Source organism: Phycodurus eques, chromosome 3 (assembly GCF_024500275.1).
Source record: "Phycodurus eques isolate BA_2022a chromosome 3, UOR_Pequ_1.1, whole genome shotgun sequence".
Lineage (NCBI taxonomy): Eukaryota > Metazoa > Chordata > Actinopteri > Syngnathiformes > Syngnathidae > Phycodurus > Phycodurus eques.
The window spans coordinates 15,407,241-15,425,846 of NC_084527.1; the positions used below are offsets into that span (position 1 = coordinate 15,407,241).

The following is an 18,606-nucleotide window of genomic DNA, read 5'->3' on the forward strand; positions in this document are numbered from 1 at the left end:
AGCTCTTCTATTAGTTCAAATTAGATCGTGTATGTGTCCCTAAAGGAATTGTGTATGCCAGTATTACAGCTGCACCTCAATAAATAAGAACATTGTGGAGTGGAACACAATTTATTTCAGTAGTTGAATTCAAAAAGTGAAACTCATTCAAAGCACACGGTAAAATATTTCAAGATTTTTCTATGATAATTATGGCTTACTTCTAAAGAAAACACAATTTACAATCTGAAATTTCAATATTGTATATTATTAGGAATATAGAAATTAGGCAGGAATTTCCTACCTGAAGTATTTTTTTAATTAAATCTGCCTAATAATACTCATTGAATTAGCTACTGAACTAAACCGTTCTGTAAACACATTAAGTTTAGATGCAATATTGAGATAACCACTGTATTTTTATTTCGAGATTAACAAAAAAATCTCACAGCTGCATGTGCATAAACTAACTAACACAAACTAGCTTGAGGTAGTAAAAGTGGATGAATATTTTTGAAAATCCAAACTTATGTGGCACAAAAGTAAAAAGAAAAGTGCAAAAATATGCCTCCAGGCATCTTCTCAATATAATTTGATTGATAACATGACTAGGTACGTTATCTCTCAATATCTGTTTACTTCTGCTAAGAGGGTCTGTCCTTTAGATTGCATACTCCCCAGGATCACCATGAGGATCACTGTATTCTCTCCTTCATACGCTTTCACCGCCTCGCAAACCTGTCCCGAGTGTTTTCCTCTGGCCAGCTCCAGCAGCGTGTGGGTGTCATCCGCAAGACTCACCGCTCGCTGGTCCGTCCAGCCAAGTGTCACTCTTTGGAGGGGGTGTGCCTCCAGGCCCCGTACCAGCGTGTGCCCCACGTCGCTAGCAAGCGTAGAGCCGGGCAGGCCTTTTTCCTGCTGGTAGCACACGAGGAGGTGTACTAGCATACAGGACCCCGCTTCCAGGAGGGCGTGGTTCAACACCTTTGCAGAGTTCAGCTTGGAGTCGCCCACTTGCGCGCTGTGGATAAGCTCCGCCCTCTCACTTGTGTCGGAGGTGAGGTCCAATGTGGTGCGGCCTTTTTCATCTGCTTGCTGGAGGAGCTCAGAACCTAGAAGAGACCACCATATAGAGTATTTATAGAATGTATTCCTTTTCATCATCTGTATCTATGCCAGAGAAATATAGTGACAGCCAGAGCAATTCAACGGTCTTCCACTCGATGGCAGAAGGTGCAGTATTAACCTGTGTGCTAGATACTTTAGAGAGGTGCAAATATTTTGTCTGTCCACTTGAAGTCACCGACCGTATGCTCTACATAAGTAGATGCCTAGTAAAGGCAGGTGTGCTCTGTTTGAATGACATGAACAACAGCCCATGCGGACATGGTGTGAACAGGCGATTTCCTGCTTTAAGCATTGGCACCGTTCTACACAATGATGGTCCTGGCAATGTAGTCAGCAAAAAGCATTATGGGAACCCAGAAGTCATTGCAGTGATGTTTTTAACATTGCTTTTTACTTGCATTTATTCGGTCAATATTGTCATAAGTGTGTGTATTAGCTATTTGTCCCTTGGCCCAACAAATATATTACATTTATTTCATAAAACTCTGACTGTGGCTTGTGTTTTAGACAGTGGCTTTCAGGTCATGGTCTTTGTATCGCCAAGCAATTTGGTGACTTATCAAAAGTATGAGTTGAGTTTACTCAGTAATGTTTTTTTTTTTACTGTGAAAAATATTAGCAAAATTGACTTAATGTGGGTCATTATTGCCACATTAAAATCATACAGCCAATAAAGCTGACTGTAGCAGAGATGTGCAGGTGGGTAACTGCACTGCACTGACCAATTTATTTATATTAAAAAAAAAAAAAAAAAAATCAATCAGCAATACACCGATTCCGCAATAAGTGAACCGCTATATATTGACTAGCGAGGGATTACTGTAGTAGTATTCACACATTTTGGGGGAATGTGGGAGGAAGCTAGAGTACTCAGAGAAAACCCACACAAGCACAGGGAGAATATACAAACTCCACATGAGATTCATAAGCTCAGAACTGAGAGGCAGATATGCTAACCAATAGTCCTCTGTGTTGGGTTGGATTTAAAAAAATAAAATAAAAAAGTGGACCAACAGCTTTAATCCAATGCTGACTGCAGGTCCATTTTTATGGCGCCAGACCGACAGCATCGGGCCTGTGAGTCAAGTGCGGACCCTTTTGTTTGCATTTCAATACCACCTGCTCTCGAGGCCACTTGACCGCTCAAGTCTCGCCACTTTTGAGCGAGCGTACGGCTCGATGTGTGACTCACAAACAGGTGAAGTGCTGTTAAAAGCCATTTTGGGAGTTGTTGCCAACCGACGATGCATTTGTGGTGGAAAATGTAAAAAGCTACAAAAGTCACTTGGTTCGAAAATGACACTTTAAAAAATGGACAGGAACTAATGGCGTGTGCAGTAGCTCACAAGGTCAGTGCTCATCTACGTTTTAGTGCTGCCAAAAACCTGCAATCTGCAAAACCTGTGGAATTATTCTACATAAAGCTTTACATAAGAGTACATTTTCAAATGCATCGGTCAAACAACTGGCGCAGTGGTCAAGGACATAAGAGCACACGTTTGATCAAACAGGAGACAAGATAAAAGGGAAATTTGTCCTTTTGCCTTTCATTTGGGACAGGGACTCTGCTTCTTTTGCCAGAACAGTAAAACTACAGTATTTTTGACATGGGTGTGGGCATACAGGACTGAAGCCAGAACTGAAACAGTTACCAGAACTTGAATACAGTACTCCCTATATTTTGGTGTCAAATAAATCATAATGTATTACCCGTCCATAGATCAATTTATTATTATTATTTTTTTTAAACCGCTTATCCTGTTCAGGATCACATGGAACTGGAGCCTATCCCAGCTGGCGGGCTTGAGGCGGATTACACCCTGAACTGGTTGCCACTCAATCCAGGGCACATTATGTAGTAGTTCAACCCAAAAAAACAATCTTGTAAATGCTACCCGAGCAAAGTAGAATCACGTCACATACTTTAGTGTTCTACAGTTTTGGTGTTAGACAGATGGATTGTTGAATGGCGAGAATAGATACTGTATATGTGAAGGGATAATCAGAATGGAAGCCCTTGTTTGGATAGGCATAATAAATTACATTCCTACTACATATCCTACTTAAACACACCTTATATTCCAAATGGCTATTTGTATCTTGAATTGTTCACAAGTCTTCGCCATTTTTCTACAACGTAGATTCAAATCATTGTATTCCGTTTTTATTTATGTTTATGTGGATTTTTTGTTCATGTGGATTTTTTTGTCCCAACTTCATTGGAATTGGGGTTGTACAAATACGATCATTACGCTTTTTTGGCGTCACTCACAGCGCACATTGGCACGTTTCTTGAACCGATTAAACCAGCCATGACTTGCTAAAAAGGTCTCATCAACAGTGTCTTCCCCAGTCTTAACCTTTAAATCCTCAAAAAGATTTATAGCCTTCTCTTGCATGAACATGAGGATAAGCGGTGCCCATCACTGCTTGCAAAAAATATGAAAAAGAAATATCTGAACATTTAGAGCACAAGCGAACACTTTACCAAACTGAGGTTCTGGGCGTGACATGGATTTGCTGGAGTAGGACTTGGACGTATTCTGAACAAAACTTTTACACGGCTGTCTGTTCATACGGCTGACCTGAATGTTTGCAACCCAAATGTTTAAAGTAAGATATTGTCTTTAATTGTGGTGAATTTGTGGGATTCTTCACAAATCATCTCTAGAATCAACTGAGGCAAAAATGGAGTAGCTGAGGTGCAGCCAATTCACTCAACTTGTTTGTGGCCTAAAGAAAAACAACATGACTTTGGCTATGGGAAACTCAGTTACAAGGACCCAAGCCTTTGCTAGCATTATTCTGTTCAATACAACACAAGAATTGAAATATGAGTCCAGAACATTCATACATACTCCCATCTAAACAATACAATCGGTTAACTGATCGATCAAGGACATCTAGCCAAAGCCCTATCCCGGTCCCTTAGACCAGAAGCCATCAAATCTCATCTTATGGTGTGTATGGTAACCAACCATTAAAACCCCAAACAAATAGTACAATGATCACCCGTGTCTCTCTTAGATGTCTGTTAGCCTGACATCATCAGAGATGCAAAAGACTGAGAGAGTTCAAGTCTTGCAGTGTAGCCTGCTGTCACAGTGTCAACAGCAGCTGACAGGCAGACTGCAAGCAGAGATGACGTTGGTGTGGGGAGGCGAGGGGCCCCTGCAGCATGGCTCTGGGCGCAAAGTGCGTATAATACTGATACTCACTGTGCGTCTGCGCATTTGAATGTGTCACCCTGAAAGCTAAATGCGCGTGTGCATACTTTTTGTTGGCCTTGCATATTTGCCTGCCTCACAGAATTCTCCCTTTTCATTACCATTCACCACCTACGTGTTGGCTTTTACCTTAAGACCAACATGTCTCATTAAATTACCACTCGACTTACAAAACACGATTCATACGTTCAGTTTAACCACAACAGTGAACTAGCGGTTAGGATGTCTGCCTCACAGTTCTACGGTTTGGGGTTAAAATCTTGGCTCAGGCCTTCCTGTGTGGAATTTGCACGGGTTATCCGAACCCACGCTGCATGCACTCAAGGCGAGTGTACCACAGCATCATCCAGAACTATATGTAACATAACACATTTAAATAAATTTGAATGAAAGGCACGACATTTGACTTGTCCACTTGGACCTGTAGTGCAAATCCAGCCTAACACTTACTGGAATCCAGCAACTAATGCTCCTTTCTGTGATCCATCATTGACTACAAATCACTTGGCCGATATGACGCTACAACTGTCTAACCGCATAAAGAGGTCATTACTCACGCTAACTAGTGTCAAATGACTTCTTTATTGACAGACGTAACACAATGCTGATTATACACTCCCACATACACACAGTTATGGGCTGGCAGGTGAAGAGCATTCAGTTTGGCAGTGGGTGTCACATGTTGCGGTGGAGATAAATACGGCAGCTGGGGGATTACACCGGAGCACAAGGTAATTACACCATCCTGTGCGTGCGTGCGTGTTTGTGTGTGTCCTCTGCAGCTATGGCAAAGGAATTCACATGCTGCGCGAACTCCAACCAGCCAGACGCAATCTACTCATACACACACACTGCAAAGTCCTTTGGCCTTTAGAGGGCAGGCGAAGACAAGGAATATAAAAGCCCGAGTGGAGGAGGGGTAAAATTGGCGTAAAAAGAGGCCGAGAGGGAGGAAAAGAAGATGCAGTGCTCAGTCTTTGTGTCTCTGGTCTGAGGAGAAGCTAAGCATCCTCTCTTCCCCATCGCTGCCTGCAAACAGTGGTAGGGCCGGTGAGTGAACCTCAGCCAGGGGCACGACATCACTGTCCACTGGAAGATGCTAGCTAGCACCCTGAAGCAACACCAAGGCTACCCTAGAGAACTACAATAGCGGCTTCCAGAGATGTAGCCTAAAATGCGGCCACAAACCTTTCGATCTACGTTCCTACCCTCACCTATGGTCACGAGCTGTGGGTCGTGACAGAAAGAACAACATCGCGGCTACAAGCGGCCAAAATGAGTTTCCTCCGCAGGGTGTCTGGGCTCTCCCTTAGAGATAGCGTGAGAAGCTCGGTCATTCAGGAGGGGCTCAGAGTAGAGCCGCTGCTCCTCCACATCGAGAGGAGCCAGATGAGGTGGCTCGGGCATCTGATTAGGATGCCTCCCTGGTGAGGTGTTCCGGGCACGTCCCACCGGGAGGAGACCCCGGGGACGACCCAGGGCACGCTGGAGAGACTATGTCTCTCGGCTGGCCTGGGTATGCCTCGGGATCACCTCGGGATCCCCTCATTTCAGAATAAAATACTGTTTTTCATTGCTGCCAAAGCTAGCCTAACCTTACCTGACACTTAACTGGTTCAAACATCCTATCAAAGTGCAAGATATAATTCCATAAATGACTCCCCCCACGCCCCTTTTTTTTGTAACAAAATTTGAAATTCCTAGACACAAACTGTATTTCTATTTCCAAACCGAATTTGGAAACTAGGTGGCCCCCTATTATTTCTATCATTAACATCGCTGTTTCCCTGAGTTAGGCCACATAAATGACTCCTTCTCACGACAAACTGTAAACTGTTCCTTTTCGAAGAGTTTTCAACATTACCAAGGTTGTGGAAAATGAGTGTGCCATTAAAACAGAGCCTCTTCTCTGGCTTTTTTAAGAAGCCTTTGACATTGTGAAGGCAAAGTCAAACTTTTGAATTAACTTCGGGTGGATTCTTCCATTTTGCACACTATCCTCGCCGAGCTTCCCGCTCTCGCTCGTGAGTTGTGATCATTTAAAGGTGAGCTAGAGGTGGCCTTTGGAACTGAACGAATCAAAAGAACAACAGCCCCCGCACACTGTGGGATGTACTCAGCTTGTCACTGACACAAGGCTTCATTCATACAACACAAAGCCCTCCATGAGGTTGTAAAAACACCCATTATCAACTTAACTCAAAAGTAGTACACAAATTTCCACAAAGGAATATTAACTTTATTTGCAGATCAGGACAGTGTATCCAGCATTTTTGTATTCATTTAATTAATGACATCCACTAGATATATTCTTTCATCACCATTGCTATGCCCCCCCCCACCCCAAAAGTCATTTAGGGTTGTTTGGCCTTGGTAAGGGGATATGGTTCAATTGGCAAATGATGGCTTCGCAAGAGCGCTATTCCTCTGAAGCATGGACGCAGAGGGGTGAAACACGAAGTCCATCAGGTTTACGTAATCTGGCTTTACATAGAGACCTTTTCGTCATTCCGATTTAAATCATTCCGAATGGAGATTTCTGGTCAATTGTTTACATGTGACGTGATCTATTCCAATTGGGTGTATATATGTTTAATTGGAACAGCCATGTACAGTGGGTACGGAAAGTATTCAGAGCCCCTTAACCTTTCCACTCTTTGTTATATTGCAGCCATTTGCTAAAATCATTTAAGTTCACTTTCCCCCCTCATTAATGTACACACAGCACCCCATATTGACAGAATAAAAACGGGATTGTTGAAATTTTTGCAATTTATTAAAAAAGAAAAACTGAACTATCACACAGCCATAAGTATTAGGACCCTTTGCTCAGTATTTAGTAGAAGAACCCTTTTGAGCTAATACAGCCATGAATCTTTTGCGGAATGATCGCCAGTTTTTCACACCTGGATTTGGGGATCCTCTGCCATCCCTCCTAGCAGATCCTCTCCAGTTCTGTCAGGTTGGATGGTGAACGTTGATGGAGAGCCATTTTCAGGTCTCTAAGTCAGGACTCTGGCTGGCCCATTCAAGAAGGGTCACAGAGTTGTTCTGAAGCCATTGCTTTGTTATTTTAGCTGTGTGCTTAGTGTCATTGTCTTGTCGGAAGGTGAATCTTTGGCCCGGTCTGAGATGTAGCTCAACTTCCTATGGCCAATGTCATGCCTTCTTGAGACAACAAACTAGTGGAGAGTGAATCCACAGCACCTCTACTGGATACAGTCAAGTAGTGGACTCTAGGCAACCAATTCCACATAATTCACGGAATTCTTGAAAATTTGGCGACAGGTTTACTCAGGAATACGTTTCAGTAATCACAGAATTTTTCACGGGAAAAGGTCATTACCCCATTGCCCTACCCCCAAAAATGTGGCCAGCAGTTTTCTGTAGAGGTTTTTCTTCCCTTAGCATACGGGTTCCAGTTATTTAGAGGCCCGGGCATTCGCCTCTCGCCGCTGTCGACTGCCAAAGACATTCCCTGGGAGTGACGATGACGTGGAGGTGTGACCTACGACTAATTTTATGGTCGCCATCAGTAATGAGAACATTGGTGGCAAACCTTTTACTAATGTATTGAGCCCCTAACCCTGGAACAGATCATCTCTTTTTCAATACTATGTTCCCCCACACATTCTTGATACACTGTTTGCGTATTCACTTATTAAATATTTTCCTTTGTAATTCGCTGAAAAAGTCCTGTTAGAATAAATGTATCGTTTTGGCACCATTGTGTGGCATCTTGGTGCCAAAGAACTACACTGTATTGCCAAACTCCCTTGACTCCCATATGATTTTAAGTTTGATATCCGATTCTAAATCCATATGGTTTAATATGATGTTGGTCTCCCCTTTGCAGCTATAAAAGCTTAAATTCTTGTGGGAATGCTTTCAACAAGGTTTAGGGATGCGTTTATGGGAATTCATGCCCATTCTTCCAGGAGCATATTTGTGAGGTCACACATTGATGTTGGACGAGAAGGTCTCCACTCTAATTCATCCCAAAGGTGTTCTATCGGGTTGAGGGCAGTACTATGTGTGTAGGCCAGTCAAGTTCATCCATCCCAAATTCCATCATTCATGTCTTTATGGACCTTGCTTTCTGCACTGGTGCATAGACATGTTGGGAAAAAAGGAAGGGGTAATCTCCAAACTGTTTGACTGTCCAAAATCTCTTAGTATGCTGAAGCATTCAGAGTTCTTTCACTGGAGCTCAGGGGCTAATATTTTGGACATTTTCAACTTTGTGTCAATAGTTTGGAGATGGCACCTTTCTGTTCCAACAGAACCGTGTATCAGTGCACAAATCAGAGAGAGCTTGATGTGAATTAACTTGACTGGCCTGCACAATCCTGACCTCCACCCTATAGAACACTTCTGGATGAATTAGAGCGGAGACTGAGAGCCAGGCCTTCTCGTTCAACATTAGTGTGTAACCTCACAAATGTGCTTCTGGAAAAATGGTCATACATTTCCATCAACATACTCCTAAACCTTGTGGAAATCCTTTCCAGAAGAGTTAAAGATGTTATAATTGCAGAGGGTGGACCGATGCCATATTAAACCCAATGGATTAAGAATGGGATGTCACTTAAATTCATATCTGAGTCAAGGCAGGTGAGCGAATACTTTTGGCAATATAGTGTATGTTGAAGTGAAGGGAGGAGCTCAATTTTGTCTGGACATAGCGCTATCTAAGATTAAAGGAGTTGTTGCCGCCCTCTTGTGGCATCGAGAGGCAATCATAAACCTTTTTTAGGGCGCCATCAATTCTTTAGTTGTTTTGTCTGTTGATTTTCGCTATTCATAGCAAGGCTTAGTGCCTATACCACACAAACACCAGGGGAACACTGTATAGTATTTCTTATGTGATTTGCAATATCCTAAGTGTTTTGTAAGTACGTGGCAGGTTGTACGGTGTAGGGTGGTTGTTCATTTCCCCAGTGCTTCCCCCCCCCCCACACTGACATGCCCACTGCGATTGCGTGTGTGTGTGTCTGAATTGCACAACCTTGGGTCAATTTCCATTCCAATCAGGAACACCTGCAAAATTTAAACATGGCTGACAACTCAAGAGGCACCAACATACACACAGAGACACTCATTTACATGCATAAATGCACACTTAACTGGACATTGGCATTCTATCAGTCCAATTTTTGATATTCAGGATATTTTTTTGTAGATCAGCAAATATAAGCACCTGCATTACGCATGGATGCCTTCATGCCACCCCCTCAACACACACACACACACACACACACACACACACACACACACACACACACACACACACACACACACACAGGTCATGTGGGGTGGCCTTGGGCAATGGGTAGACGAAGGGAGGGGAGTGTGAGAGTTAGCCTTGCCCTCAGCCGCGGCATCCTTTCCCTGCCAGCTCTGTAAGCCTGGAGGGACCCACCCCACCGCACCGCACACGCACGCACGCACGCACACACACACACACACACACACACACACACAAACACACACACACAGGCCAAGGCCTCAGAGCAGACAGACTTACAAAGGGGTGAGATCACTCCAAAATAAAGCCTTTGTTGGCGTGCCAGTCTCAGTGTTGCCCTCTCTGGCCTAACCCAAACCTTGCCAGTTTGGCTCAGCCTGTCTGCTGGAAACAAGGACGACAGAGTGAGTGATGCTCCGATGAAGAAAAAAAACCAACATATAGTTCCAGGAGCCTTTAGCAGGCACTCGGAAAAAAGAAGGGGAACATGGAAAAGGCATCTGGCCCACTAGCGTGTTTCCTATCTGGTGACAAATAGTCTAATAAGTTTTTAGGTTTTTCCCCCAACAAAACAATGGTTCCAGTAACCAGGTTGAATGTGCCCCCCTCAAGCCAAAACTTAAAGAAAGTCGATCAGTTCAAGATGGCCATGCCAACAAGATACAGTTTAGCGAAAAAGCCCACTAGAGACGCTAGAGCCTGGAGTCAAGAGGGCCGCCTCCTCAAAAGCTGCTGGACAAGATGGCCATCAAGTGTGAGGAAAGAGTAGACAGTCAGGAGACATGTTGAATGGAGAAGCCTGCAGCTTGTTTCCAATTGAAGCTACTCTCCTCCTTTATTTATTTATTTATTTTTTTGTCTTGTTTTAAAGCTGCAGACCAGACGTCTGCTGTTCACTGCACGCACACACGCACGCACGCGCACACACACGCGCACACACACACACAGAAACACGCATCTGTAGCTCTAATTTTACACATAGCAGGGGCTGCTTCCTCTGACCTCTTTTAATTCCCTCAATCTCCCTGTTTTGCAGGAAGAGTAGGAAAACAAAGTAAGAGAGAGTGCTTTATTTCCTCTGCGGGACCCAACAATCCCAGTCTAATTTATTTTCTGAGGACAGAATATGTACACGTGTTCATGGGGGAAGGCACGTCAAATTAAGTATAATTAGTGAAACCACGGAGAGGCATAGGTGAGTGTAATTTTTAAATGAAAATACAGTGAAACCTTTAAATAAAAACACAATCCACTCTTGAATGCTGGTCTACTTCTAGTTTGCTTTCCAATTCGGACCAGTTTAAGCGAAGCTAAGCACAGGAGTAAAGGTAAGGAAGTGTTCTCGTTTTTGTTTCCGTTTTCATTTGATTATTTTATATTTATGACCAAGAAGTACAAATTACATAATCGGTTTTTAGGGTTGCCATGGTTAAGACACTTTGTTGAAATAGTGCATTTTTAGAGACATTTTAAAATTGTTAATGGTCATCCAAGTGAAAAGATATTTTGTAAAAAAAAAAAAAAAAAGAATTGGGGGGGGATTTGCTATAAAATAGTATAGAAAATTTTACAGTGATTGCAGCTTGCAGGTAGTGGCATTTATTAATACAAACTCAAATTCACTGTATCAACATACACAAAATAACTTAACTTACTAAATTCTTATTTAGTAATGTTGGTTATTGTGTCTGTGGCATTTGTAAGACTTTTCAAAGGCATATTTTGTATCATTTTTATGGGTAATTAAGGCGATTTGTCGCTACGGTAGTTGTTTTATTGCCATGCATATGATAAAAAAAAAAACCAAAAAAAAAACAACAGCAGCAAGTGCAGGACTGCCCAAATATTCTAAAGACGAGCGTTACAATTTAGGAAGAAATTGTGTGGATGATCCAAAATTCATGTAGTTAATGAGAACAGCACTGATGCCATTTACCTCTCGGTAAGATTGTACATGCCATTGCGTAGCTTTGTTCAACTTGCGCACCTCCAAGCCTGTTTGGCTTCACACTGGCAGAGAGCTATTTACAATCAAATTGGCTTTCTGATAACTTTAGACAGCATTTCATCTGTCAGTAAGCTCAGCTGTGTTTGTTGGCCACATAAGTTAAAAGCTTGCTTTAGTTACAGCAGCAGTGACATGCAGCCAACCGCTGCAGTAAATCATTAACTACAGTAAATGGACAATTCCAAAGGATTGGCTCTCTTGGCAGCCTACAGGCCAGACGAGTGTTTTGCTTCAACATTATATGATCCCATCAGTGAGATGGGGGTGCTATTTGATTAAATAAACCACCGCATAGTAGATGGATGACAGGAGGACATATGGTAAAAGTTGGTTAATGAAACGTAACATACAGTAATTTCAATCACATCTGCAAAAAACTCTAATGGCATAACCGACTGTGAGAATCACACTGGCCACCAAATTGATGTTCAGATCCATCATAGGTTGTCATTAATAAAGCAATTCTTTTCAGACCATGACATTCACTTTGGGATATTTAAAGCACTACCACACTTTTGTGTTCAATTGGGACTTCAAACTGCTCTCTGAAGTTGACCCACCTGCAGCCTCCAGAAGCATTTTGGCGATATCCACGTGCCCATTGAGCAGGGCATCATGCAGAGGGCTAACTCCGTCCACCACATAATTAATGAGAGGGGTGGGCCAGTGACGAAGCAAAGCCTCCACGCACGCAGTGCTGCCATAGTTACATGCTTCGTGTAGAGGTGTCCATCCTACGTGGTCTAGATGGCAAAAGAAATGATGCTTACCCAGAGTTGTCCACCAATAGAAATTCATTTCCAGAACAGTCTGAATTTCCATATTTTTAAAATTATGTCAATAACATTACCACAGGGGTCAGTTACCACAGTATATTTTGTAATAGGATAAAAACAATTCCGAATATTGTTCAATTTCACAACATAATCATTACCCTATAATCATAATTGTTAATAAATGTCTTCAATATTTGTTATTTTCTTAAAAAAAAAAAAAAAAAAAAAAAAGAAAGTGGAGGGTGACGCAAGTGTCTGTGTTTCCCTTGGGCCCCCAAATGACGAACTACGACCCTGGCCTGAGCCAGCGACATCGTCAATTGGCCTGACAAAACGCCAAAGTGGTATTAGCTGCTCTTGCATTGATGGAGAAGGCAGCTAGTAGCTGTGAGAACTAATGTGAACTGCATGACACATTGACCATTGACACATCATATATACGTCACAGTAATATCCTTGAAATCGCCGCTCAAAAGTGCGAAACGATACATGCTCACCCAGCAAGTTTGTCCAAAATGTTTTTGTGGGTTACGAATAGGTTGAAAAACATTGTGCAATTTTTACAAATGGTTTAAACATTTTAAATATGAATGAATAAATGATCCAATTCTGAAGTAAGTAAACAAAACTTAACCCCTTACTGTGCACCAACTAACATGGGCCTTTTTTGGCAGATAACTGTGTGCTTTTAAATTGGAACCCTCTACTGAGAGTAAAGTTAATTTTTGCCATTAAAGCATGTTTACGAAATAGCAGAAACATTTGGAGATGAAAATGTAATTATGTTTGACCTAAGCAGACAGTCATTAATAAATATCATCAGGCAGCAGAAATCTATAAACTAAAGACTCCGAGCCTGGCTTGTTGTTTAAGACACCCTTTACATTTCAGTAAAAGGTTAAACCCGACGAGGATGCGTTAGTACACTTAATTCCTCCTTTTTTGCCTCCCCTACTGTGTTAATACATCATGGTGGGGGGTCCAAAGCTGAGACCGAGGTGAACGCGAGAAAGAAAGTCTTACCTTTAACATTGATGTCGATGCCAGGGCGCGCCAGAATCTGAATCACAGTTTCCACTTGGTTCCTTTTGCATGCTCTGTGGAGGAGGGTTTCGCCTTCGATCAGGACACACACACACACACACACACACACACACACACACACACACACAGAGACAAACACATCCAAACAACGAAGAGAGAAAATCAAAATTTATGATGATCCCATTATTTCCATCCATATGGTGAATAAAATACCACAGAAATTTCCCCAACCGTCAAAAAAATAAAAAAAATAAAAAACCTGACTACTAAAGTGAAAGCTGCCAATGAAGGTGTGAATTAAAAAGAGGGATTAGAAAAAGGGGGTGCACTTTCAAGGGGGGGGGGGGGAAAGGAGGATGGAAGAATTTAAAATGGAGTTGGGAAAACTTCCCTCGCTTTTTTCCCCCACCGAATTTCGATGAACAAAGTTAATAGCTGACTCGATGGTGAGTGGATAAATGAAGTGGCGCTAGAATGGTCCTGCTTCCTGAGTGCCAGTCCACATATTGTGGTTTGAAAGCAAGTTCTGGTAGACAGCCCCAGCATAAAGCCTCCAAAGAGATTCCTCACTGATCCAGGGTTCAAACGCCCCACTGGGCATCGCCACTGTCACCAAGTGATGTTTAATCAGCAAACTAATAGTGAGCTTTCAAGACCATTAAGGATATGCATTGACATTTTTGAATATTATTTTTTTCTCTCTTTTGTACCCCACCCCTCACTTCCTCTGATACAATATTAAATCAGGCATATATTAGTGGGCGAGAGCCCCCTCTTTGCATGTATAGCTGAACTTCAGAGGGAAGTTAACGGCCAAGCATGAGTGATTCTGTGCTTGACAGTTTAATACTGCACAGCAAAGGCTCAAGTAAATGCTTTACTAGCTCTCTCCAGGACACCGCGCCGGTAACAGGGGCACCACTCCAGTGCGTACGGGCAAAAAGACAAGTTGGATGCTGGACGGGTGGGAGTGGGAGGGCGGTAAGTGGAGAAACAGGTGGAAAGTACATGCTTTTCAAAGTTGGAAAGCAGAATGCTGGAAAAGCTGTACCCCTTTCTTCTCAAATAATTAATTTCCTCCAGAAGGTGTCTTTGACTTAAAAGTCAGCTGGAGGTTGAAACACTTTTTCAGGGTGTGTCAATTCTTAAATTTCCCTGGTCACTACGGTGAAATTAATAATTAATCAGGTAATTGTTACTTTTTAAAATATTATTATAATGGGGAGGGCAGCAAAGTTAATTAATGGTTAACGCACAGGATTAGAATCTCATCTCCAGCCTTACTGGGTGGAGTTTGCATGTTCTCACCATGCTTGTGTGGGTTTTTTCTCTGGCTTCTTCACGCACGAAGTTTTTAAATTGCCCATGAATGTGAGTGTGAATGGTTGTTGGTCTGTATGTGCCCCGCCATTGGCTGGCGACCAGTCCAGGGTGTACACCACTGCCTCACCCAAGTCAACTGGGATAGGCTCCAGCTCATCAAACACCATAATGAGTACAAGCGCTACATAAAATAGATTTGTGAATATTTTAATAGAATGAAAGCATCTCGCTCTGTATGTTCTGAACTTCTATTTCCCTGACAGTGTTGAAAATACACAAGCCATATAACAGAATAAGGCAACCATGAAGGAGTTGTGCCACAGTGTGCATTTAGCTCAACTTCCGATAGCCTTTTCTTGAGAAAGCAAACTAGTTGACTAAAGCATCATTTGTTGGTTGCTGCCAAGTTGTGCGCTCATTTTCCATCGATCGCTTCATGCTTCAGCCATGTTCAAGGATAAAAGTGGCGTACTCTTACATGTCCTTCGTTTTAGAAAGTCCTGCTGTGTTTACACAAGAATAAGCAAAACTTTCCACTTTGAGACCAGTATTTGAACATAAAACGCTGTTATGTACACCAAAAATATTTTTCCCATTCTCTATCAAAACACTCCCATCTAACTGATTGTAAAAATCAGGTTCCAGTATACTACAACTATGATAAATTTATTATTCATACATGCTCAAATTATTTTGACTAAACTGTCAGTCCATATTTCAGTCTTGCGGTATACATTTTTGCGGTATTAATTTTTAAGCTGTTTATCAAAAATTTAAGCACCTTTTAAATACATCTAAACAGAAACTACACTGTGGGGAACTTGGTACCGACATACAGTAATATGCATCGATACAGTGTTGAAGGGGGAATCCTGTTTATTGCTGCACAAGTTAGAAACACGAGAAAAAAGGTGGACAAGCTTTGCCTCATCAGTACTTGATTTGGTGGGGCTATGAGTCAATTTTGAATTTGTTTTTTCAACTGTTTTTAATAACTTGCCAAGACTTACCGAGACTGATTTACTCTTGTATCTTTGACGACAATTCTTGTTGGAAACAACAAGAGTTACATTTTTTGTTTTTAATGTTACATTTACAAATCCAACTGTTTGTGGTATATCAGCAACAATGATGTAAATTATAAGAGTTCCAAACCGAGACCCACCCAAACAGACTGTGTGCAGAGCTTGGCCCAAACCTGCAAGCTCTAATGAGTAAGCACTGCAAGTTCTCTGCAGAGTTGTGTGCCATAACTGTGCGCTCTAAAATGCTGTGATTAAACACCCATTCCACTACACCCCATGTGTACACATTCCCGCAAATGCCAGGGCCAATCCACGCTCTGGTAAATCATTTTAATGGTTCCAATTTGGACACAACGCTTCTATTATTGGGGTAATTGCATACTCAGCATTTACAAGCACGGAAAGGATAAATCCGCCTGTCTTTTCTATAAATTCCCTGTTTCACACTTTAATAGAAATGTTGAAAGTATGTGTTGCGCTTTACATCCCTAAGTCAGCAAGGCCCACCAATTCTTGAACCATGTGTCCTGCAATTGGTTGGCAACCACTCTATTTGTCCAAAGTCAGATGGATGGACATTCCAGGGTACAACTATTGCCATCATAAAACTTTTATTAGATGTACAGGCTTTTTTTTTTTTGAAGAAACATTCATAACCTCTTATTAAATGTACAGGCATTTTTTTGAAGAAACATTCATACCCGTCTTACAACAAATCCCTGCATATGCTGTATGGCACATTTTGTGCTGCTTGGTCAGGTTCTAATGGTGGTCAAAGTTCAGTGTTGGTTTTCACTGTTCCTCCCAAAGGTATAGACATTTCTTTGCAGTCTTACATTATTTAACGACATTATGGATTGTTAAAAACATTTTGTCATTGTTCTTATACTGTACGTCCATCTTTTTTAAATTATTATTATTATCATCCTCCATTCAAGCTCTGGAGCATGCTCTTCTATACCCAACCCTGTTACTGTCACCATTATAAACTAAACAAAGAGATATGTTGCCCCCGTTTTAGACTACAGGAATTAAATAAATAAATAATCAATTATTTTGATAATCAAATAGTGCACCAAGGAGAATGTTCATCGCCAGTTTGATGGGGTAGGTCATGGACAAGATCAAGGAATAACCCATTCAACTTGATTGATTTTCTTATTGTATTTACAGCAGGAGGAAATGGTATGGGTAAAACCTTTGGAATTTCTTATTTTTTGCATAAATTTGACATAAAATGTTGTCTGATCATCTAAATTACAAGAATAAACAAACAGACCCTGCTTAAAATGATACATTTTCATATTTCTACAGAGCATAACGTCAACATTCATAGGACAGGTAGGAAAAAGTAAGCAAACCCTTGGATTTAACAACTGGTTATGTTGACCCTCCTTGGGCAGCAGTAACCTCAACCAAACGTTTCCTGTAGTTGCAGACCAGGCCTGCACAAGGATCAGGATGAATTTTGGACCATTCCTTTACACAAAACACTCTCTTGAGGTCATGCCCCAACATCTCAACTGGGTTGGGGTCAGGACTTTGACTGGGGCACTCCAGAACACGTATTTTCTTCTTCTGAAGCCATTCCATTGTTGACTTGCTTCTGTGTTTTGGATCATTGTCCTGTTGAAACACCCATCCTCTTTTGGGCTTCAAATGTTGCACAGATGGCCTCGGGTTCTTCTGCAAAATATATTGATGAATGTTTTCCCATTGATGATAACAAGCTGTCCAGGCCCTGAGGTAGCAACCACGTCCATACCATGCTCCCTCCACCATGCTTCACAGTTGGGATAAGGTTTTGGTGTGTGTGTGTGCGCATGCTGTGGCATTTTTCCTCCACACATGGTGTTGTGTGTTCCTCCCACCAAATTCAACTTTGCTTTCATCTGTCCACAGAATGTTTTTCGCCAGTAGTGCTGTGAAACATCCAAGTGCTCTTTATCTTATTTTGTTTTCTTTTTAGAACAGCAACAGCTTTCCCCTTAGTGTTCTTTCATGAACCCCATTACCCCATTCTTGTTTAATGTTTTTTGGTAGATTTGTCAACAGAGATATTTGCATGTGCCAATAATTTCTGTAAATTATCAGATTAAATGCTAGTTTTGTTTTTTACCTCATTGAGCATTCTGCACTGTGCTCTTGCAGTCGTCTTTACAGGATGGCCACTCTTTTAAGAAATGTAAGAAATTCCAAAGGGTTATAATACTTGTTCAACCCACTGTATATTATAAATGGTTTTTATTTTTTGTAAGTCTGGGCTCTACTAAGCACAATTTTCTTCATACTGTATTCATAGTATGGCACAGAGTACTCACTCTCGTCAAACAATCTGAACTTTAGGTGTCAATTAAGTGCCCAAGCACAGCATGAATTGCTTAGTGTGAGTGTGCCCTGAATGCAGATTGAATGGTATTCACAAATGATTAGAATCTATTGCAATGTAGTTTTACAAAAAGCCAACACGAACACGAGGATTCAGCAATGTTAACAGTTATGGCTATGTTAAGGGAAGCAAATTTAGTGAGGAGGAACAGAATGTTTCCCACTGAAAAGGTAAATACTGCTAGATATGCACTTGGCTTTTTCGAACTCAACTGATGGCTTATAACTTAGTAAAGCGCTTTATAAGAAATAAAAACTCTATAATATAATATGCTGTGTGAATTTCAACTCAGATATTTTGTTTGCGGTACAAGGTGAAGTTTAACAAAAACTATTCTAGCGACACTTCACAGCTGAAATCTCTGCTGAGCATCCAAAAGCAAATTAGGAACTCCAACAGAGACCTTTCCTGGCAAAAAAAAAAAAAAAAAAAAAAATCCCCCTTACCCTTGTCTGCTAC

At 41.6% G+C, this 18,606-nt stretch overlaps 1 protein-coding gene across 8 annotated transcripts in view; it reads right to left on the reverse strand.

The window, feature by feature from the left end:
• Positions 1-105: 105 nt before the first annotated feature.
• The window catches only part of slf1 (SMC5-SMC6 complex localization factor 1), a 39,794-nt gene continuing 21,293 nt past the window's right edge, over positions 106-18,606 (reverse strand). For 7 of the 8 annotated variants that reach the window (XM_061673494.1, XM_061673495.1, XM_061673492.1 and 4 more), the window contains 3 exons: positions 13,390-13,482; positions 12,151-12,333; positions 106-1,091 (listed from right to left, as the gene is read on the reverse strand). In XM_061673494.1, the coding sequence (XP_061529478.1) occupies positions 604-1,091; positions 12,151-12,333; positions 13,390-13,482 (764 nt within the window). In that variant the 3' untranslated portion in view covers positions 106-603. The remainder of the gene's footprint in view (positions 1,092-12,150; positions 12,334-13,389; positions 13,483-18,606) is intronic. The other variant, XM_061673496.1, reaches the window with a different exon arrangement.